At 37.6% G+C, this 25285-nt stretch overlaps 1 protein-coding gene across 7 annotated transcripts in view; it reads right to left on the bottom strand.

Moving 5' to 3' along the window:
- Nucleotides 1–25285, bottom strand: part of CPEB3 (cytoplasmic polyadenylation element binding protein 3) — a 190719-nt gene that overhangs the window by 63366 nt on the left and 102068 nt on the right. For all 7 annotated transcript variants that reach the window (XM_043476008.1, XM_043476010.1, XM_043476007.1 and 4 more), the window contains exons 5-6: nt 9829–9996; nt 8006–8095 (exon numbers count right to left, since the gene is read on the bottom strand). In XM_043476008.1, the coding sequence (XP_043331943.1) occupies nt 8006–8095; nt 9829–9996 (258 nt within the window). The remainder of the gene's footprint in view (nt 1–8005; nt 8096–9828; nt 9997–25285) is intronic.

Below are 25285 nucleotides of genomic sequence, written 5' to 3'. Positions count from 1 at the left end.
AACACATATAATTTTTTTTCAGGTTGTGATAAGTATGCCTTATCACAAGGAAAAATAAATAATGAGGGTGGAAAATAAAAATAAAATGAGGGTGAAGACTAGAGAGCAAGAGAATAGAGGGGCTGCTATTTGAGATATGGAAGTCAGGAAAGATCTCTCTGTGAAGGTGACATTTCAGCAGAGTCTGTCTATGGGAAGAGAGGAGTGATCCATTTAGAAATCTGGGGGAAGATGGTTTCAGACAAAAGGAAGTTTCAGACAAAAGACTAAGACCCTGAGAAGACTTTGTGTACCTCAAGGAAGAGCAAAGGAGCCAGTGTGGCCAGAGAAGGTAAGGCAGAAAATGACCAGAGATGATGTCAAAACATAGCCAAGATTCAACAGACGAAGAAGACCCAAGAGGAAAAGGTTTAAATTTCAAGTACAAGAGTCGGATCAATGTGGTTTCTGGCTTCTGTAGGGGTCCATTACATTCCAAACTCATAGGCAAAAAGGTAAGTCCACAACTGCAATGTACCATTCATCTGACTTAGAACTAAGCAAAAAAATGTGCTGCAGATGTCCAAATTAGCATAAACTTCATAAAGAAAATTGCTTTGGGAAGCCATGTGATATCAAATCCGGAGTCATTAGGACTTTCATTTCTTTCATCTCTGGTTAAGCTTCTGCTGCAAATTTATCTAAAGAAGAACCATATGAAAGGATATATTAACAGAGGCATTATTTATAATAGCCTACATGACCAACAAGCAAGTAAATTATGGTGTAATAATAGGTGAGGCAGCCACTTAAAAAATATGAAAATTAAGCAGAAACATGGGAGGAAGGAGAATAAAAAACTGTATCTCTGCTATTATTATACTCCCACAAAAAAGATATATATGAATAAAGACTGGACAGAAACAAAAACGATGACAGTGGCTCTGCTAGGGAGGCAGAATTATTCTTTTTCCTTATAAAATAACACTTGTTCACTGCAAAACAGATTGCTTTCTACTTCATTACAATACTAAGGCCTAGAATTAGGATAACAACAGAAATTACTATGATCCTGTACTTGACAAGAGGGCCACACGCATCTCTACTCCATGAAGGACTTCTCAGTAACCCTGAAGTATCTGTTGGTGCTGACTGTTCTTGCTTGAAGCGTCTTTCCTTTAGCCGCCATAGTCACAGACACAACGCCAGTCTTTCACTCCCCTTCATCTCTACTGCCGTGCCCTCTTCTTCTTTCTGATTCCTAACAGAACTTGCTAACAGCTTTTCATTTTCTTCTCCCTCCTCTCTATAAAGTTGACTCTCAAGAGATGTGTACCTCCAGCTTCAGACTCTTTTCCCAAACTCCCTAGCCACAATGTCAAGTATCCATGAGGAATTTCCTCTCAGATAAGATGTGAGGACATACCAAACTCTATATGTTTTTAATCAGATCAACACTAGACCAAACTGGTTTTCTCTCTATTGACTGTCCTACATTCAACAGTGCCAACGATTCTCCCATTCAGTGGGCCTATCATTTAACACGTGATGGTGAACAAATTACACTCTTCTGATTTCTTACTCTTTAAAATGGGGCTAATAAGGGCGCCTATATTGTGGAGTTTAAAATAAGATTAAGCACAGAAAATAGTAACCCACTGCCTAGCTGACAACAAGTCCTTAATAAACATTTGCCATCCTAATTATCCTTATTCTAGCCCCCAGAATAATTATCATTATTTTGCCTCTTTTATCCCTGTCTAGCTTTTAAGACTCAGGTCTCACACAATCCACAGTAATCTAACCTGTGCCCCTGCCATGGAAGTGTGAAGTCTTAACCACTGGACCACCAGGGAATTCCCCAGCCCATGATAATCTATTCCTCTTCTGGATGCCTAGAACCTTTTTTTTACTCATTTATCATTAACCACAAGTTGATCTGTATTTTCTTTAATAAAAATAACACCACTCATAAAATCCACTGTATGCCAGGACGATTTTAAGTACTACACATGGATTCATCCGTTTCAGTCCTCATCACAACTTTATGAAGTAGGTACTCATATTACCTCTCTTTTACCGGTGATGCAACTAAGGAACAGAAAGGCTAAACAGCATGCTTAAGGTCATACAACTAAGAGGTGGGGTAGCCCAAGAAGTCTAGTTCCCAAATTCATGGTCTTTACCATTACTTAATGTTTCACATCTGTGTTCTCATGTCTCCTCTGAAAAACTTCAGTCTTCTCAAAAAACAAGAATGGTTTCTTCTCTAGATGCCCCGCAAGGCCAGAGAGTATAGACTCTTCCACAGACAGATGGTCAACAAATATTCGATGGATTGATAATCTCAATGCTACCTGATCATTTGCACCAGGACACAGGCCCTCTATTGCACTTATTCTGTTCTCTCACTATCCACTTGTAGTAACTATCTTCGAATTCCCTTAGCACCCAAGCTACTTACATAGTGATGTTGATTAGCATTTTGTATGAATGCAGGGATTGGTTCATGTGCTAACATTTGGGAGAACCTCTCTTTCCAGCACTCACAATTTCAACTGCTATTTCAGAACTAAAAAGCATGAGGATGCAATGTCAGGAAAATTCCTCAATATTTTGACTAGAGTTGAATTTCTTTTCATCATTGAGAACCAAATGCAGAAAACACAAAGCAAGACTTTGCTTTAGTTTTATCAATAACTATTTGGAAGTATGTTAAATTGATATTTCTATTTGACCCAACTCCATTCTGTCTTCACCCCAAACACAGCAGAAATATTTTATATCTACTCTCTCTGGGAGACTAGAGAAATTTAGGGAAGGGAAAAAAATTGTATTTCTTTCCAAGGCTTTCTTTTGCATCATTTTCTCCTTCATCACAGCATTCCAACCACACTTCCTTCATTTCTTCAAAGGAAATAAAGCCCTTTTCTTACTATTTCCCACATGGTACTCCTCTGCTTGAAAATTGCTTCCCTACACTTTCTAGCTAACTCTTCAATAATCAGTCCTACCTAATCCCTGTTTTCTCAAAGAAACTCTCTATATCCTCAGTCTAAATTGAAGTCCCCTTTCTAAAAGTCACTGCATTCTCCATTTTTCCTTCAGAGAACTATTATAGTTTGTAACTGTGTTATTTTGTGATTTCCCCCAGAGGACTCTAAAGTTCAGAAGGCACACTGAGGAAACCAGATCTGAAAGAGACACGTGCACCCCAATGTTCATTGCAGCACTGTTTATAATAGCCAGGACATGGAAGCAACCTAGATGCCCATCAGCAGATGAATGGATAAGGAAGCTGTGGTACATATACACCATGGAATATTACTCAGCCATTAAAAAGAATTCATTTGAACCAGTCCTAATGAGATGGATGAAACTGGAGCCCCTTATACAGAGTGAAGTAAGCCAGAAAGATAAAGAACATTACAGCATACTAACACATATATATGGAATTTAGAAAGATGGTAACGATAACCCTATATGCAAAACAGAAAAAGAGACACAGAAATACAGAACAGACTTTTGAACTCTGTGGGAGAATGTGAGGGTGGGATATTTCAAAAGAACAGCATGTATACTATCTATGGTGAAACAGACCCCCAGCCCAGGTGGGATGCATGAGACAAGTGCTCGGGCCTGGTGCACTGGGAAGACACAGAGGAATCGGGTGGAGAGGGAGGTGGGAGGGGGAATCGGGATGGGGAATACGTGTAAATCTATGGCTGATTCATATCAATGTATGACAAAACCCACTGAAATGTTGTGAAGTAATTAGCCTCCAACTAATAAAAAATTAAAAAAAAAAATAATAAAGTTCAGAAGGTCTGAGAATACATCATTAAGACACAATATGATTTCCATGCTTTCTTCCTCCTTCCTTTTAGAGGTGTTCTGGAGAACACCATACAATGACCTGCTTGTGGCCCACAGAAAAACTGTTCCAGAGGGCTCTGCATATCCTCAAAGAGTTGATCAAATGCTTCAGTGGCTTTCTGCTGGCGAGAACCCCAGTCTCCATCCCCTCTCACTCTGCTGGCCCAACAACACTTAAGAGAACAGTTGATGTATGTGGTCACTGCTTCTTTACATAGATATTAAGCTCTCCATAGTTCAGTGAAATGGCCATGGTTTGACAAACCGTACTCCAAATCTGTACAGGCATACTTGCCAGATACACGAATGATTCTGTTTATTTCATTAGGCACATATGTTCTGAGAAAAAGACAGAAGGACTTCATAGCGTATGGTTCTTATTTTCCTCTTATCTACATGTAAGCCTAAAGCATAAAGCCAAAGAAACTGTGCTTAATGCCCAAGCTGCGGGGACCTAAGAAAAGTATAATTGACAAGAGGAGTATTACCAAAAAAGCACTGACCTGAATTAAAACCTGAGGAATTCAAAGAAAAGCAGAAACAGCACGAGGGGGCATTATTAACAAGGCACAAAACAGTTTGGAATAAACTATTTAGGTGTCCCCAGTGTTCAAAGCAATGGGCACAGAATCTCAAAGTTACTTCAACCTTGGACTAACACCAAATTTCTTTAGGTCCTTCCAAAATAGGTCAACCTTCAGACTTTGGCTGAGAGCAAAACACAACGGGAGCCAAAAGTTGAATAATTATTTCTCCTCCTTGACCCCGAAATCACCAGAGAGGCAAGCTGCTCTCTGAGGATGCAAGCCTGAGGACCAGAATCAGGGGATCCAGATTCTCTTCTTGGCCTAGCTCTCACTAGTCCATCTCAACACTTAACCTCAGTCGTAAAGTAAGAGCAACTTCTCTAATGTCCTACAATTCTATGTTACTGTGCTGTTAAAAAGGAAGGGCACCCAAACCAAGGAGAGTTCATAGAGCTGCTAAGCTCTATACTGCTCATACCACCCCAAATGTTTTCTCTTTAACTCTCAGAGACAAATTTAAGTAGGATGCTGCAGAGATGACACACATACGAGAATAATGTACAAGGCAGACAAGAATAATGGTGGTCCATTACACATAAAATATGAGTAGAGATGTGAAAATATTTAGCTTGGAAAAGAGAAGACTTGAAGGGGAACTGATAGTCCTTGATGTACCAAAAACATATGTCACAACAATGACTTACTCTGTTTTACTTTATCAGACACAACTGACCAATAGGTAAAGACTGTATGACCATATATATGCTTATTTTCACTGTTACTTTTACAGTGATCATCTCCAACAGAAGAACAAAATTTAATAATTATTTATGTCTACAAATATAGACTTCCTCTGAAATAAATGCCTCCTTTGTCACTGGATGTCTCAGAAGGTAAACAATTCTCTGGGCTACAGAAGTCAATAAACTTTCTGCAAAGGGATTTGAGGGCCACATATAATCTCTATTACCTATTCTTCTCTGTGTATGTGTTTTTACAACACTTAAAAATATAAAAACCATCCTTAGCTCACAGGCTAAACAAAGAGTTTTTGTTGACTCATGTTCTGCAGGTGTGCTGTCCAATAAATATGAGTCACATATGTAATATAAAATTTTCCAATATCTACATTTAAAAAGCTAAAAATCAGAAACAAGTGAAGTTAATTTTAATATATTTTAATCCAATATATCCAAAATACTATCATTGTAACATGTAAACAAAATTACTAATGAAATCCTTTACCTTTTCAAAAAATAAGTCTTTGAAATTCAGTGTAGAGAAACAAAAGAGATGACCTTTCAACCAATACTGAATTCTAATGATTCAAATCAATGAGGAAAAAAGGAACTGTCAATAAATGACAGCTGGGACAGGTGGCATACTACCTGGAAAAACAAAGGTGGATCTTTTCTTGTGCCTTACACCATTATTAACCCCAGACAGAAATGAAATGTCGATGAAATAAAGTAAAATAATAAATTCAAATGGCTAAATAAGAGAAAAAATGCCAGAAAGGATGCTATTTCAACCATGAGATTAGCAAAGATTGAAAAAGAGCCATATCTCCAGACCGTCAACAGAACAAAGTTTCACAAATTAGGTACTACCAGTGGAATATATATGTGTATGATCTTTGTTAAGGGCAGCTTGGCAATATGTATAAACATGTACCTCACTTTTGGAAATTCACCCTAAGGTGTCATTAGAGAGAAGCAAAACAATGAAGGCACAAGGATATTCACTGAAGCAGCATCCATGAGAAAAACAACTGAAAGCAACTTAAATGTCCTCAATAGGACTGAGTAAGGAAAACAAGGTCATAGGATCATGTAAGCTTCTTACAGAAAGATGTTGACACTGCTGGGGGGAAATTCAGGTTATTAAATATTAGCATATATAGTGTGACCCCAATTAAAAATTTTAAATTTCATATAAATGTATGTATTCATAAAGAAATATAAGAAAGATTTTTTTTTTATATAAGAAAGATATTTACTAAAATGTATATAGTGATCATCTCTGACAGAGGTATATTTGGGTTAATTTTCTTTGGGCATGATCATAGATGTGCTTATTTTCATTTTTATTTTTTACAATGATCATTCTGCACCTTTAATCCCAGAATCATTTTTATAACCTCAGAATGATTTTTTTTCAACTAGCACTCTGAAAAATATCTTTTACACATGTCTAAAGCACAATATTGTTGGTTGTTTATAAGATGTATTTGACATTTAATTTCAAGAATAAATACATACTCGGGGAGGCAGAGAGGAAGTGTCTTTTATACATGTCATTTTACAGAGTGTATTACAGGCACCACAGCATGGTGGATACAGTCTTTCCCTGAAATGACACTGCCTTCATTCACATGTGCAACTAGTACTCTCAGGAACATCTTTTTATACATGTGACTTTACAGAGTGTATTACATGCAGCACAGTGAGATGAACTCATTCATTCACTGAAATGCCAAGATTCTGACTCAACGAACCATTAAGCATTGTTAAAAATATGTTTTAAATATTTCTTTAGTGTCATATATGCACCACAAAGTGAATACATTCCTTCACTGAAATAATCAGCTTGATGATTTTTATCTTTTTAGACTAATATAAAATTTAATTTTAATTTTAAAAAATTATTGTAGAGGATTAACAGAAGAATGTTAAAAGCAAACAAATAACCTTATATTTAGTGAATAAATTATTTTCATAGGCAATAGAGTGGGGAGAAGTACAGGTGACAAATCTAATAAACCAGACATAAAAGGAAGCCTCCTGCCGTTCCTTGGCTAAGCTATAATTTGATTCCTGTACAAGGCACAGGAAGGACAGGTATTTGGACTCCATCTTCTTGTGGTGAATACTGTTACACAATAACACCCATCAAAGCCCAGTTCCTCAGAGATGAAGGACAGCCTTGAAACATACAGACCATAACACAAGAAGAAAACTTTCTCTGTAACTCAAAACACTCTTCAATATAAATGTAGGAACATACCCAGAATTAATACCATCAGAAAAGTTCCCTAGATTCCATAAAATGATAAACTATAAACAAAGTGATATATTTTCATGCCCTCATAAACTATCAAAAAGGCCTACCAAAAGTAAGGAAAGCAAGGTCATGGAAAGGGAAGCAAGGTCATGCTACTTCGCCCTCTACCCGTCACCAGGCTAAATCACATAAGATACAGGCATGGATAAAGGTAATTTCATATATAATGTCATTCTCCTGTCACTAGCTTTTCCAAGTTTGGGGTTTCATAAGACCTATAAAACTACAGGGCCACGGGCTACAAATTAAATTTTATTCAAAATAATCTTCTCCAATGTTGACAATCCTCAAAACGCTAGATCTTTTCCTTCAATTAATGAAAAGTTAGCCAAGGCTCCTTCACAGCAGACTCACAGGATCTCATTGTCAATAAAAGTAGATGCCATGAAACAATCAGTACGCTCCTGGGGGAACAGTCTCCAAGACAATCAACATTAAAATGATTTCTTAATGGCGGGGGGGAGTCAAAAGCTATTTCCAGAGTTAAAATGCTGCATTTTATTGAACTATCATGCTAGCTCTCCAACCAGTGAACAGTGCAGACATTTTAAGCGCATTACCTTTAGGAGGAAAATACGACTTGCTTTCAGCTTTGTGAGGCCAGTCTACGACAAGAGGTCCAAACCTGCGAAAGCTGGCAGTGATCTCATCTACAAAACAAAGAAGGAATGTTAGCAGAAAAGAAAAAAATACTGCAAACAGAACAGCATCAAACATATCTTTTTATTTTAAAATGTTTTTTGAGAGCTGTTTTCTAGAGCATTCTTTACAGAAGTCAAACTTATTAAGTGAAATACCATTGTTAGGGGGGTACATTTGGTTATCTACTGTCAACCATGCAGAATGTGTTTCAAACTATAATTCACTTCCCTTCACTTTCAATAAGCCTGATATAAAGAATCTGGAAGAAAAAAAATCTGACATTAGCAAAGGTGACTGCTCTGTCAAGGAAAAAGGAGACTCTAAAAATAGGTATGTTCTCTGTTTTGGGGGGAAAAAAAGGCAAAATACACAAAATATTTAAAACACATTTCTACTTATGTGAAGTAATCTCTGAGATTATTAATCTCAGATTATTATTATTAATATAAGATTCTTTTAGAAATAGATACTATTTTTTTGGTGAGGAGCAGGGACAATAAGTGACTTAAGGATATGAAAAAACTAAAAGCCAATGGTCTCTTTCTCTTACACATATCTACCACACATCCTATAAAGAAAATGTTTCAAAAGTTATAGTTGAACAGATTTATCTTTTCCTTCTGACTTTTGATTCAAAGCAGAAGGTTATAACTGAGCTCCTAATCAGGTTTAAGTTGCCACTCTCTCAGGACAGGGAAGCCTGGTGTGCTGTAGTCCAAGGGGTCGCAAAGAGTCAGACATGACTGAGTGACTAAACAACAGCCATGATCAACAACTTTGTCTTAAAGAAAAATCCAAGAGGTTTTTCATTAACAGGTATCTCTATAGATGAGATTAACACTAGTAAAAGAATAGTTTAGAGAAAAATGAGCCTTCAGCTGTATACAACTTCAAAGCAGTAAGCCTAAAGTAAAACCATTTCTCTCATTATGAAAAAAAGAAAACCATGATAAATTAAGAGAAATATTATAGCTTGAATAACACTGGCAAAACAATTTTATTTTAACAATGTTTTTATAGCAGATCCAAAGCCTATTAGAACTAGAGTTGTTTTCTTCCCTTGAGTGAACTCTGTCACAATTCTATTTCATTCTTCTATTCAACAAATATTTACTGACAACCTACTATGTGTTGACCAGCTTTAGGCACTAGTGAAACTCCCTTTTGGATTGCTAGTATCTCAAACATATTATTAAGAAATATTCTAATTAGCCTCAATTCTTTCAAAGGCAAGAGGGGTTATTTCATTACAGGTATCTACATTACAATATGAAATGGTATGATGTGATGGATAGGAATAAAGTTCTGGAATCAGATGGATTTTGATTCCAACTGCACCACTAGTTACAGAACTGTTTCCCTCTGATCCTTAGTTTCCTCATCTACAAAATGGAGTTGGCAGGAGATGACTTAGAGGAGAGCTGTGGAGTTTAGATGAGATAATATAAAGCACTTAGCACACAATGGGCTTATTGGAAGAGTTTTGTAAATATTAGCTCTCACTATCATTTAAAAATATGACCCAAAATTAATAACAAGCAAATGAGAAGCTGTTTGGAGACTGCCATGTCTGAAGAGCAGACCAGAGGTGCACAATCTCTTTCTTTTCCATCTATTGGGCATCTTCATCTCCTGACACTAAGACATGCAAGTCCTAAAGCTGTCTTCGAGAGGAGAGGTAGGGTCAGATCACACAAGTAACAACCCTGGACTTTATTAAGCCATAGTGAGTGCATGGTACCTTCATCAATATCAGGAGGAAGGCCTCCAACAAACACCTTTCTAGAGTAGCGCTCTACTCGCTCCCCATTCTGACAGCGAGTGGGAGAACTTAAGCCAGATGACAAAGACTGATCGCCGTGACTGTCGTCCAGGAAGGCATCTTCAAAGGGAAAGAGAGAAGATCGACCTGAAACAAATGCGGGAGTTTCTATGGTTAATAGCAGTTTCCTGGACAACACATGTTTTATTAGGAGCCAAAGCACAGAGTGAAACATTCCAAAAAATACATCCTAAACTGTGATTTTTTAAAAAGTATTTATTTGGCTGTGCTGGGCATGCAGGTTCTTTGATCTTTAGTTGTGGCATGTGGAATCTAGTTCCCTAACCAGGGATCGAACCCAGGCCCCCTGCATTGCCAGGGCAAAGTCTTAGCCACTGGACCACCAGGGAAGCCCCATAAGCTGTGATTTTTTTCAATAGAATAAGCAACTGCAGATTACCATGTATAGACAAGTTTATAGCATCATTTTTTTTTTTTAAAGACTTTTTTATTTTGTATTGAGGTATGGCCGCCTAACAATGTAGTGATAACTTCGGGTTAACAACAAAGGGATTCAGTCATATATATACGTGTATCCATTCTCGCCCACACCCCCCCTCCCATCTAGGCTGCTACATAACATTGACCAGAGTTCCATGTATAGCATCATTTTTTGTGTTAAGGTATGTACAGCACAGAAGTGACTAGATTGATACTAAACAGGAAGCATAAAAAACCTCAGCTGTTTTTTGCTGCTAAAAAATATTACTACATTTTACTCATACAGCCCCTATCTCTGCTGCTAAAAGTATTCAGCAATTATTTTTCCTTTCCCCAGGCATTTCTTAAAGGGAAGAATAAAATAAATCTTTATTCACAGATTTTGATGGCTCTTTATGGTAACCTCAGAGGTTCAGTTCTAAAGACTGGCCCTGATAGGTGGGGGAATATTAAACTGATGACAGAAGCTGATAATTTCTCTGAGAACAGGACTAAAAATGGTCAATTTGTCCCTGCCATTCCAAGCTACTCCCATTTGGAAATGAATGTCTGCAATAATAAAAGGTGGGGCAAGTGAATGAAAACATATAAATTAAGATGTGGCTATATAGATGTAGATGTGGTTGTGACTAATCTAAGCTGTATTTTATATCATTCAAAAAAATGATTTCCACTGTTAACTCTATAGTCTGAGAAGTAAAGGCCCCTACCTTCTCCACATGACTATAAGGAAGATGCCAGAAGTTAAAGTTTGTTAATAAACACAACATAATAGTACCATGTGGCATTACAAAATAAAATTTAAGTTTAAAAAAAATTTTTTTTTCCTGTTTGAGTCAGTGAGTTCCTGGTAAAACTTTCCAAAAATGAAGTATCTTGAACTTTCTAACTTGAAAAAGAGAAAAACTCCCCTCTAAAATAAATTCACACACTATTCAAAAAAAGGACACTATCTTTCTCATTTAGTCTCTCCACTCTATATTTCCCTGAGACCTAGGTTCTGCGTCACTATAGCCAATAGAATATAAATAGCCTTAGAAAAATACTGAACATTTATTTCTTTTATAAAAAAAGAGTTACTAATATAACTCTGTTTATTTTTATGAACACCCCAGGTGGTATAAGAAAGGCACTGTTTTGATGTTGAGAGTTAATAAATAAAAGGACCAAAGAATTTTTTGTTCCACTCTTCTCAGCTTAGCTACAAAGAAACAGAACAAAATTTGTCACTTCATGTCACCTAGCTTTTTTAGCCTGGCAGGGGCAAACAACAGACAGTAAATTCTCATCCCCTGATGTCTGTTTTGTTCAGTGGGAGTAAATGAACTAGATCTGCAACAACTATAGCCCAAACAAGCTTCCCAAAGACATCCAGTGATGTTCGCCCATGCCCGTCGGGTTTGCTTTTCATGTAGTCCACACTCAGTGAACTATGTCCCTACTGTGACAAGCGTACATCCAAACCAGCATTTCCCACCTTTGTTCCTATCACCAACTCCTACACTCAATAATAGTAACATGAGATGCTCAGAAAACAAAAGCTGGTGGGGGAGAGGTTGGGAGAACTAAATAATATTGGAAAATACTACACACATTAAGCCCTTTCCAGAGATTCACAAGCCATATTAGAATACAAAGATTGGGGAAAGTTCAGTAGTAAAATAACTTAATCTAGTATTACCTGAATTTAAGATAAAGGAAATCTTAACATACTATGTAACTCAGTGGAAAACACTTGTAGAATTGTTTATCCACATTTGGCGAATACCAAACAAATAAGAGCTATTTGGTAGTCCCTGCCCGAGAAATCAAGTCTGGGGAGAGAGAAAGGCAAGCACATAAATTATCAAATACGTGCCTGCATACGTGCTTAGTCACATCCGATTCCTTGGGACCCCATGGACAAAGGAGTCTACCAGGCTCGCTGTCCATGGGATTTCCCAGGTAAAAATACTGGAGTGAGTTGCCATTTCCTCCTCCAGGAGATCTTCCTGACCCAAGGATCAAACCCAAGTTTCCTGCACTGGCAGGCCGATTCTTTACCACTGAGCCACCTGGGAAGCCCAATTATCAAATAGAGATGGAAATACTAAGAAAAGACTTTACCAAATGACACAAGGGCACAATTTACTGCTCTATGGAAAATGGAAGGGGCAGGGGTTTCAGAGAGCTTCAAAAATGATTTCATAGGAGGGCAATTTTGAGCAGAATCTTGTGGGAGTCATAGTTTCAAACATGAAGAATAAGAATCCATAGAGAAAGAACTTTCAAAACAGCTCTTATCTTTCCCGCCAAGCCTGCTTCTCTAGCATTCCCTACAATCTCAATGAAAAACTATTATTTGCATTCAATTGAATCATGAAATCTAGGAGTCAATCCTGACATCACTTTCTTTCATATTCCACATCTAATCATCTCTCACTAAGTCCTACCAACTCATGCTACAAAATAATTCTTCATTCAGTTTTCTCTCTACCTTCAGTCCTAACACCCTGGTCCATACTACCATCATCTCTCCCCTGAACTAACAGCCTCAAGAGTCTATACAACAACTTGTTCAGGCTGCTAATTCCTACCTTATACTCCACAATGCTTTCTCTACAAAACAGCCAAAGTCACCATTTTCAAATATTAATCTGAACATGACCACACTCTTTGCCACATCCTTAAAACCCCTCACCCCTAATTTGGGGATAAAGTATAAAAACATCTCTGTAAACTGTAAGGCCTCTGCGTAACCCTCCTACGTTAAAGACTTGCTGCCTCTCCCTCTGGTTCACTAACCTCCAATGACACAGGCCTCCTCAGGTATTTCTGTTATTCCTCCCTGCCTCAGGCCTTAAGGAAAAGGTGCTCCCCCACCCAAAACAAACACCCTCCTCTCAACTCCCCAGTTTTCTAATTAAGTCCTATTGATTCTTCAGGTCTAGGCTAAAAAGTCAGTGAAACTCAATCAGAACTTTCCTGACCTTCTAGATTAGATTAGATGCCCGTTCCTATCCATTCACAGCACTTTTTCCTAACATTTTTTCCCCCTAGTTACCATTATGCTATCATATGGGTTTTTACTTGGTATCTCGTTCCCCAACCCCATGAAACTGTAAGCTCTGTTAGGACAAAGGGCCAATTTAATCTTGTTCACCACCATATTTTCACATCCTAATAAGGGCACACAAAATAGGTATTCAGTAAGTGTGAACAGTGAGGCAGCAGACAAAAAAGGAAAATACCATGTGCAAATAAATAAACGGTGGAACACAATCAATGGGTTTGAGGACGGCAAGGATCCTTCTGGGATCCTGTTCCCAGAAGACTGAGACCTCTTCTCTTGCTTCTGATTGTTCAAGTATTACATATTACACTCTATACTGTAAAAGCAAATTTCCACATTTTCCAAATTTGCTATTTCATTCTAATACTAGCTTTTTTTAAAAAAACAAAAAAACGTACTCACTCCCTAGAGATTGATACTCCCATCTCATCCATCTTCCATCCTGTCACAACCTGACCATGTTCTTCCCTCTACCCCAAATCCAACAACAGCTACCATCAACCTCCATTAACAATGTGCACCCAGGGAGAGGACGGATGGGGTGCAGTTCTGAAGAAATCTGTGACTTATCCACCTGGGAGATGAGGAAGTCTTGAACCAGAGCAGCTAGGAGAAGCAGCAGATGGTCAAGATATTCTGGAACAAAGAGAAGTTTCTTTCTGTGTAGCCAACATAACCATAGTTTCCCCAGGGTATTTTGGCAAAAATAAATAAATTTTAAAAAGAGTTAACTACAAACGTTTGACCTGTTTTAAAAATTGGTTGTGGGTACGTAAGAAACTTTCCAAGGTTTTGAAAGTAAATTTCTGTCTTAGCATGTGGAGTATCATAGACTTCAGTAAAGAATTTGCCCCTGGAAATGAAACTGCTAAGAATTCACACATATATGATGTTTCTCTAACTGTAGGTAAGACCTAAGAATAAACTCAGTCCCCGGATCTACTTAATCTGAATCAAAGAGGTCAAACTTGAAAATCTGCACTTTAAACAAATTTCCCTAGTGACTCCTATGCTCCAATTTAAGAACCACTGAAAAGCAGATGATCTGTCTGTAGCAAACAGCCACGAAGAGAGACATTGTGTGAAGTGTATGGAGCCTTGGGAAACATGCAAATTCAATCAAGTATCTTCAGGAATGGAATATAAAATCTATAATCTAGTCCACCTTACTGTAACGTGACTGCCTCAAGTCCTGTCAGAACAAAAAGTCAGTCTGCAGGAAGCATTTAAAAGACAGAAGGGTAGATTAAGAATGCACTGCATTTCCCAGTGCAAACCAAAAGGAGAGAGAAGGATCTTATCATACTGCTGGGATGACTCTGTGGGACAGAATGGCTCATCTGATCTTTCCAGATCCTGAAAACAATTTATTTCCCTGTGCTCCAATTATAAGCTCCTGAAGGACTGTTCTATTAATTAATTAATTATTATGAAAAGGTGACTTGAACTACTAGATAAATAACCAGCCACTGAAGTTTTATTTCTGACATCCATCTCCATGATAAGTTGAAACACTAGCATTCTAGTCTGTCCAGGCATTCATCTGGTTGGCATAAATCATTCCCCACGACAAACAGTCCCTGCAAAGACTGGTATAATTTTAGTTCCTGGACACGTGTTACTAGAAACAAACTTAAGAGGCTATACCCAAATTGTGTCCCGTGAGAGGTTCCACTTCACTAACACTAGTAGCTCTCTGACATGTTTCTTTTCTTTAATAAAAACATTTCCCAAGAGCAAAACGTTTTAAGTAAGTCACGTTACTTACTAAAACTTATAGTCTTACGTACCTAGCATATAAATCTGCTTTAGAATCTCATACTTTCACATAAAATATTCATATTCAGTAAGTCAGCAAAAGCAGGAGAAATACTTCTTAATTGTTGCACTTTGGCCATTAGGCTCTCTCTTCCACCAATGGTCTGGTTTTTTGATACCTATTTTCAGTTAAGAAGCAGAATGGCAGCCCACTGGCCATGCTGTGCTGCCAAAACTGCTCAGACCTCCCCTCTGAACTCCCACATCTCTACTGTCAATCCAGCAGCTCCAGGGTACTCTTCACCCAATATTCCCACTCCAAACCTGATCCTTTTCGTCTTAGTTTTGGAAAGAACTCAGAAGTGAATTACTCTGGGGATGTTTTAGTAAATGGCTCATGAGGCATGTCTCCCTTAGGCAGGGGGAAAAAAAAGCTGCCACCAAGGTAGTCAAGTTTCAGGCTAGGCTTTTACTCTGTGACCCTGGATAAAACATTTCACTTATCTGAGTTTTGTTTACTTAATGAGAGATTTGAACTAGATGAAAGGTTTTCACATCTCTGAGGGTAGCAGCATTCCTTCGATTACACAAAAATCTTGCATAAAACCCTAATACTAGAATACAAATAGATAAAAATACATCTTATTTGGTATTAGTATGTGGTTAACTCTTAAGCATCACAACCTTAATATATTTATAAATGAACTCAACCTCTACCTGCAGCCTATTCTTGCTCAGTCTTATTTCGATACGTGGCATCACACTTCACTCAAGTGGTCAAGCTAGAACCTGAACACCATTTTTGAGTCTTCCTTCTTATTTGCTCTCCACATTCAATTCCTCAGCCTAATGCCATTAGAGAGGGTTGAGTCTGTCCCCAGAACACACCTTCCAATTGTTCACTTCTTTCCAACTCCATTGACAATACCCTATCTTAAAAACCATCATCTCTGGCCTAGACTATTACCATCATTTTGAACTAGACAACCCACTTCTCCTCTCACTCCACGCCAAACAAAAGCCAGAGTGCTCTTTTAAAAACATAAATCTCATCACTTGCCCCTGCTTTAAAACATTCATAGATTTCCTCCTGTATCTGGATCAAATTCAAAATCCTTACCAGGAGCTAAAGCCCAGTGAGATCAGACTTCCTTTCTTCCCCCCAACCTCATATTAATATACCCCCTTCTCTCCTACCACGTTCAGCCATTCTGGGCTCTATTTACTGATACTTCCTCAAAAACACAAAGTCCTTTCTTGCCTCAAGCTCCTTTCCCCTTCTCCACTACTCTTTTTTAATACTTTATTAAAAAATAATTCACACACACAAAAAATTCACTTATTATACAATTCATCCTTTTAACCCATTAGCAGTCACTCCCCATTTTCCTGGAACCCTCTCAGCCCTAGGCAACCACTAGTCTATTTTCTGTCTCAACAGATTTGCTTATTCTGGACATTTCATAAAAGGGAACCATCCAATATGTGGTCTTTTGTAATTGCCTTCTTTCACTTAGTATAATGCTTTCAAGGTTTATCAATGCTGTAAACATTTATCAGTACTACACTTCAAGCCTCTTAAAACTGTTGTATTTTGATGTCTGGAATTTCCTTTAAAATATTCTAAAGGAAAAAAGGAAGGGGAATATAATAAACAAGATAGGCAAAAATGTTGATAAATCATTGAAGCTAAGTGATGAATGCATAGTTCATTAAACAATTCTATTTTTGTGTATGTGGAAATTTCCAAAACAAAACATTTATTTAAAGATAAATAAGTTGTTCCAGACTTTCCATCTTGTCTTTCCATCCTTAGGGTTTCAGTTTAAACAAGATCTCTTCAGAGCAAACCATTCTCCCTTAAAGGATCCTCCCATTTTTCCTTCCTACTACTTAACAAAACTTTTGAGTATAAAAATACTTGACTATAAAAATGTATCTCTCTCTCCTCCACCAGAGTGAATACGCAGAAGAGAGACAGCTAGGGTCTAGCACACCATCTGACCCACAGTAGGCACACAAACATTTAATGAAATTAGGGTAGACAGCCCAGAACCCCTCCTTCATAATCAATGTAGGCTCCTTCCAGACCAACTTCTTTGCAAAAGTGAAAAAATAGTGATCTTATTCCACTCACCATCTCCTATGCTCACATTTCCCTATTACTATAAGCAGTAATACTTCAGATACCATAGCTATGAACAGATATTTCTTCAGCTGTCCATGTTTCACTCTGAAACCATCCATTCCTCTTTAGACAAAAAAGCTTGCAGAACCTGATTTGAATTAGCAGGATATCATGTTTGTACCATGGTCTCACTGATACAGCTGATCTCTCCTCCCCTGGGCAGGCTTTTGGCAGAAAGACAACACCAAATTCACACACGAGTTTGTTTTATTGGATTCTTAGAACCTTTGTTATTGACTAAATCATCCATTAATTTCAATAGATTTTTATGGATTAAGTATACACAGAACTACATTTTACAATAGTAACACCAATCCACAGTAAATCCAATAGTAAAGTAACTCAAATCATTCTTTCCATTTGCTCATGCACATTACTTAAAAAAATCTTTCATATTTTCCTTGTTGCTCTTTAACTAAGAAATTCTGTGAAACATCAAGAGCACTGGCATAGCCAACATCTCTGCATATGGACAAAAGTCTCCCAGAGACCATAAAAACTCATATGAGATGAAAACACAACATATATTTTAATCAAGTGTGCTGTAAAATGTGTAGGCAAATATCACATATAACACCAGCTATTAGGCTAGTTTCTAACAGGGGCTGCAGCTGTATGGGAAAACACATATAAAAGCTTGTGAAAGTCGGAACACTATAGAAGAAAAATGTTAAGATTCTTTGCTGTCATTCTGATTCCACAAGGGAAATCAACACTTGTCTATTGGAACACATCTCTAAAATAAAAGTGGGAATCAATGGGAAATACAATTGAATATTTAAATTCTTTATAAACAACTGGGGCTTGCCTGATGGCTCAGACAGTAAAGAATCCACTTGCAATGCAGGAGACCTGGGTTAGATCCCTGGGTGGGGAAGATCACCAGGAGAAGGAAATGGATACCCACTCTGGTATTCTTGCCTAGAGCATTCCATGGACAGAGGATCCTGGCAGGTTATATAGTCCATGGGGTACAATCAATATTCATTTTCAAATCCTATTCTTTCACACCTAATTGTTCTTTCCAACTGCTACTGCTTTAACTGTACTACTGGAGGCACTTGATTTGCCAAAGTCTACCCTCCAATACCCGATGCCCCATCCAAGCTGTCAACCAATGTCCAAATTCTCTCCTGTCTTCATTACTTGTATCATGAAACCCTGCTCCTAAAGCCTGACAGTATCTGTGTCAAAAACCATTCATCAGGGTAGCACAGATCATCTCACTGCCAGGTTCTCCTCTCCAGCTGGCCCCCACTGCATACACTCACAGACACATGCTCCAAGCATCTGGCCATGCCAGTCTCACCTCAGAGCTTTCTTTTAAGTTGAATCAGATACCTGGAGTGCTTCACTTCCTATTCCTCTTCCATCATGCAAAGAGTTCTTGAAATTCTACCTGTTCCAGGAAGCCTTTCCAGGTTTAATCAGAAAAGACGGAAGGTTTCACTGGCCTAAATCTTGCTGACAGGTCTCGAAACTGTCACAGATAATTCCCTCTGCCCTCTAGTCCTAAAATGTTTACCAACATGTATGTAAAACATAGAATATAAGTTACAGCCAACACACAACAGCAAGTTCACTTTATGCTTTTAGGGGAAAGCCTAAATTTTGTTTACAGGAAAGAAATCAAGCACTAATACAATCCTTGATCATACAAATAAACAAGTGTGAGGAAATCGGCCAGATCATCAAATTTATACCATGTAATGTTGGTCCAGATGAGTGTATTTCAGAAAATGAGAGTAAATATGAGTATACCTGCCCCATCCTGTATGACTACGTTACCGCATTTTTAAAAGATGACGTTTCTTCTTTTTCAGTTTTGGGAACAGAAGACTAAATAAAAGCATGGAACAAAAAATCACTGGCTGTTCTTTTCTCATTACAGAAAGTCAACACTCAAGTATTTCACTGCTCTCTCACGCTCTTTCTCTGTCACGCATGTGTGTGTGTGTATGCGCAGACACACACACACATTTCTGTCATTATCTTCTTCATCTACAACTATCAAACTGCAGACTTATACAGAGCAGTAACCAAGTCATTCTAGGCAGAGTTTAGCTTAGCACTTGATGGAAAGATATCATGGCTTCTGAAAACGATTAAGTCAAATCTTACAAATAAAAATGGGGAAGGTAACACGGAACTAGGAAGAGTAATTATTTTCTCAGGAGTTTAGAAACTATAGGTGATCTTATATTCTTGATGCCTAGCATATAATATACTATGATTTTTAAGTATATAATAAGTAATATATATAATAATATTAAAAAATACAAAGTCAAATTCTGGTCTGCATAAACATGGGGTCTGACTTCAAAACAATCTTCATCAGTAAGCATTCAGTAAGTGCTAACTATATGTAGGTCACAGTGTAAGGCACACAAGACAACTGTCCTCAAAGAACTTATCTCCCGTTGAAGAATGAGGGCACACAGAAAAGGCAGAAGGAAAGTAAGGCAACAGAAGCAGAGGAAAACACGGCCTGTAAGGCCACTGGGCAAGGCTTCCTGGATGGGGTAAGGCTTGAGTCAGGCTTGAATGCATGAACTAAAGATAGGTTTTAGTTAAGTAAATGAGAGGAAGGATGGACAGTACTTGGCAATGGCTAGACAGTGAGAAGGCAATGGCACCCCACTCCAGTACTCTTGCCTGGAAAATCCCATGGACGGAGGAGCCTGGTAGGCTGTGGTCCATGGGGTCGCGAAGAGTTGGACACAACTGAGCGACTTCACTTTCACTTTTCACTTTCATGCATTGGAGAAGGAAATGGCAACCCACTCCAGTGTTCTTGCCTGGAGAATCTCAGGGACGGGGGAGCCTGGTGGGCTGCCGTCTATGGGGTCGCACGGAGTCGGACACGACTGAAGCGACTTAGCAGCAGCAGACAGTGGGAAAGCACGAGGGTTAGTCAAGGGGAAGGTGAGGTAGGAAAAATGGGAGATGATGAGGCTGGTGAAACAAGAAGTCAGATGACAGAGCTCCTGAATGGAGAAAGAGGGTAAGAAGGACAAAATGGTGTTTCAGAAAGATGAAACGACACAATGGAAAGGGACGGGGAAGGCCTGAGAAACTAGAGGAAATATACTGACAAGATCTGGGGACTGATCAGTGCCTAAGATGAGAACAGTCCCTGTTATCTACCCCTGAGATGCTGTCCTTCTCTATTCCTTCCCTGATAGCAATCAATTTCCTAGCACCAAGAAAAAAGATATGTTACATAATAATTATGGTAATGTTATTTTCTATACTTGATATTTTAAAATTCTAAGAGGAAAAAATGTTAAATGACCTTGTCATAATTAAAAAATAGCCAATTATACAAATGTTTTTCTTCACCATCATATGAAAACAAAACTGACCATGTGAGTCCACCATGACAGAATGTTTCAATGGTAACTCAAATACATATGAAGTCCTGCTGATATTCACCTATTCAACAAATATTTACTGTGGAATAAATATTACCAATTTAATATTATTATCTTCTCTTCAGGACTCATCTACAGAGTCAGAGACAGCTTGATGAATGATAAACATCACCCAACAAGCAGCCAAAAGACAAAGGTTCCGGCCTTGTCTCTGACTTTAACTTGAGATCACAAAGCAAATTACTTCATCTCTCCCAGCTTTTGCAAATGAGCACCAAAGCAACCGGCATTTGTGGAATGCTTTTAGTTTAGTTTATATGGATAAGTTTTCCTCTTCCATTTTTTATACTATAATTCACTAACTTAACATTCTTAAAAAGATTTTTTTTTAGTTCCTGATCCGGGATTGAACCCAGGGCCCCAGCAATAGAAGCCAGAGTCCTAACCACTAGACCACCAGGGATGCCTAACTAATTAACATTCTTGAAGTTGGACAAGGTTGATTTTATTACTTTATAACTTATAGATGAGGATACCAAATGTTAGTGATTCCAAACCTAAGTCTTTGACCCTGAATTTCATACCTTTCTACTATATTAGGCTTACCTTACCTACTTTGTAATATTATTTAACCAATTACAGATATGGAAATGCTTTACAAAGATTATAGCAATACACAAATGAAAGCAATATTACTTTGCTTGGGTGTGGACAGGGGAGAATGCAAGTTTTATGGAGCTTAGAGCCTATATAAGTAGAGGACCTCTCTTTAAGAAAAGAACATAAAGATAAGGCAGAAAACTTGGAGGGGATCCCATGAAAGTGAGGGTACCTGAAACTCAGGCTTCATTTAGCTTCAAGGTAAATCTGTCTCTGGATATAACACAGAAAAAAACTCACCAGTCAATCTACTAAGATTGAGAACTGCCCTCTAAAGCCTAACTTCTAAGTACTGTGAAAAGAACACAGTGACAACAAAACAAGAACAAAATACATATGCTTGGCCTTTATTCCCTTAAGATCATTCACAACAAAGCATATAACACAAACTTCCAGTTAGAAATAGTCTTTGCTATGTCTTTATCGGGATTAAAAGAACGAATTACCAACTAACATTGAAAAATAATTATAACAAAAGAGATAAGAGAATTATTTCACTAAAATAATTAAGCTAGAACATCATACCACACCATAATTATTGTTTTACACACACGAGTATAAACACACACACACACTCATATTTACTCACAATTTGGCAAGCAAAAGATCTCATTAAAAAAATTTTACCTCGTCTTCGCCCATAGCTCCTGGCTGCATGTAAACACAGAAGAAAACCATGGGTATTTGTATCAAAATGCTGAATTTAGAAATAAAAAAATATTCACACAAACCTTTTCTAAGTATTCTCGGAATTAATCTGGAGATACTGTTCAACTTGACTACAGACATATTATATTAAAAAAAGAAAACCTTTATGAAGCACAAGTTAAATCACAATCTTAAAGAGAAATCCAACTGGATGTGGCAGCCACTGGAAAAGATATAATGGATGCTTAAGTCTAACACATCTTATAAGGATTTATATTGTGGCCCATTATCTATATCAGATATAGATAAATAGAGTTCTATGAAATTATTTTCTGACTTCTAAATCTTCATTCGTACTATGTACTACCACCAGACATCACTTTGAAGAAAAAAACATTCATCCTAAATAAGTAAAAACTGTGGTGTGTGGTGGTCATTCTAAATTTCTTCACACACACATAGACACACACACACAAACACTTCACAGTTTGCCCTGAAAACTGCATAAAAATTTTACACAATTAGCTGTTGCTTTATAGAATGTGTTACTGTAAGCTTTCTCTAAGCCTCCTCATTTACTTTCCATACAGTATTACAAGTGGAGGAAACAGTATTTTTTCATCTAGAAAATGAATGGGAAAAGCAGAAAGGAGACAATGGGTACATCCCATGCTGAAGAATAGAGCACTTTAAAGATGGTCTTCCCCTTCAAAACTCAAGGCCCACAAAATACATTGTTACAATGTTTAACAGAGCTAAACTGTCATCATACATATACTACTAGGAGATCCTGTCATCTAAAATGACTTTCAAAGTGGAAAGTTTTTCAAATTTGAAATCCCTCATTCAGTAAAACTTAAATGAGAACTCTATTTAATCTATTTTTTAAAAGCATGAAACATTACCATATTAACTTTAAATAAAAAATAACCAAGGATAATTTGGCGTTACACTTGTAGCATAAGGCAGAACTAAAGAAAACTACTTCTCTCCTAAGAATTCAGACTTTTCAGCTAGGAAGTTGAAATACCAGTTGCTAACCTCATCTTCTTCCAGTTCCCATTTTTCTTCAGACACCGTACTCACCCTCATCAACACACTTTTGGCCTCTTCACTTTCCCATGACACAAATATTAAAAAGGGTTAGCCAGATTAAAAGGATTATTCAAACTCTACATACTCCCTAACTCTGTTATCGCTTTAACTTTCAATGAAAAATACCTCTTCTGAATTTACATAGAGTTTACTGTTTACATCACTTACAAACAGAATGCATTCTAATAAAGATTTTTAGGAACATTTATACTTTTCCTTATTTGGAACCTGGAATTCATCTTCCCACAGAATATGTAGTAAATGGCAGTTTCCTAGCTTGGTTCTTCCCAAAGCCTACTTCACTTATAATAAACAACATGGGTAAATTAACACTAATAGACAATACTTAAAAAAGAGAGAGGAAAATAAGTTTTGACATCCTACCACTTATTTCTTTGTCCTTTCTCCCATCCCCAGTGATGTCAGGCTGCCCAACACTCCTCACTATAAAACCTCTATTTAGAGAGGAAATAAAACATTTTGTATTTCAAAATTACTCATTTCTCTCCCAAACAATACATTCCCATTCTTTCATTCTATCTGATTTCTGGCCAGATACTCAACGAAAAAGAATTTGATTATGATACTAAGGTACAAATGACTCATCAGACTTTAACATCCCTGAAAGATAAACGAAAATGCTGTTCACTTAAGTCTTTAACTGCGAAACATTCAGGTACTAGAGAACACAAAGTGAATAAAACCAAACAGTCAAGGGGGAGGGGAAGAGCATCCTGAACTGGGAACGGGGAAGAGTTGCAAAAGACATACTTGTGAGTTTTTTATTTTTGTTTTGCCTTGAAAGAGGTTTTATTTATCTCTCACATTGAAACTGCAAAATAGATTATTATTTCACAAATACTTGGGAGTTTTAAACAAAGTTTCTTTAAACGGTTCATGATTTTTACAGGTTCTTCTCTTTTTCCATTTCTAATCAAAGACAATAGTTTATATCAGTGTGGAGACTCTGATAATATGGAGGCAAAGATGGCACATGGAATCAGTTCAGTTCAGTTGCTCAGTCGTGTCTGACTCTTTGTGACCCCATGGACTGCAGCGTGCCAGGCCTCCCTGTCCATCGCCAACTCCCAGAATTTACTCAAACTCATGTCCATTGAGATGGTGATGCCATCCAACCATCTCATCCTCTGTCGGCCCCTTCTCCTCCCACCTTCAATCTTTCCCAGCATCAGGGTCTTTGCAAATGAGTCAGTTCTTTGCACAGATGGCCAAAGAACTGGAGTTTCAGCTTCAGCATCAGTCCTTCCAATGAATATTCAGGACTGATTTCCTTTAGGATGGACTGGCTGGATCAAGCAATTTAAAGCAGTGATCTGAGATGCTTCAATTTGCTTTAATCATGCACTGTGGAATAATTACTTGCTACCTTGGTCCCAATTTCAATAGTTTACCTATGATATCTGTGGTAATTTTTACTGTAACTGCTAAAACTTAATGAGTTTTTACTGTGTGTGTGAAATAACTCAAAATGCTTAACATATTTTAATATCATTTAATAGAGTCCACAACTTTATGACTTAAGTATTCTTTTGCTCTCTTCTTGCTGATGAGGAAAATGGGACACAAAATTAAGTATCTTGCCTAAAATCACACAGCTAGGAAATGGTGGACTTGGAATATGAATTAAGCACTCTGGCTCCAGAGTCCACACTTTCAACCACCTCACTATACTGTTAAATTCCTAGAGGAAGTTCGCTATCTTATGTTTCTTTTAATACTCTCTAATGCACTGGGCAGAATGCTCTGTATCAAGTTAGTATTCAGCAAATATGGCTTGTTAGCTATATGTGCAATCAAAGGAGGGAGTAATGCACGTCATGATGGCCTTCTGAATGTAGGCCACCTGTGTTGGTGATTAAAAATTTGCTCATAAGGGCTATTTGCAAATAGACTAATTAGAGTCAAACTCTTCCCTAAGGGAGAGGTAATGAAAAGAACACCAAGGAGAGAAATTTGGGAGCACAGCAGCAGTGCTTCCCCTGAGAACAAATATAGCTTTTAAACAAGAAAGAGTATTAAATACATAAACCTAACATGAGCCAGCACAAAATGATCCCACATAGAAATAAAGGAAGTAACGTGACTGTTCAGTATTCTATGTTAGTAATGTAGTGTATGAAAGAGTAAATTTATACCAGA

Source organism: Cervus canadensis, chromosome 8 (assembly GCF_019320065.1).
Source record: "Cervus canadensis isolate Bull #8, Minnesota chromosome 8, ASM1932006v1, whole genome shotgun sequence".
NCBI classification, from domain to species: domain Eukaryota; kingdom Metazoa; phylum Chordata; class Mammalia; order Artiodactyla; family Cervidae; genus Cervus; species Cervus canadensis.
The sequence above is the reverse complement of the archived record's forward strand: the minus strand, read 5'-3'. Positions and strand labels throughout refer to the sequence as shown.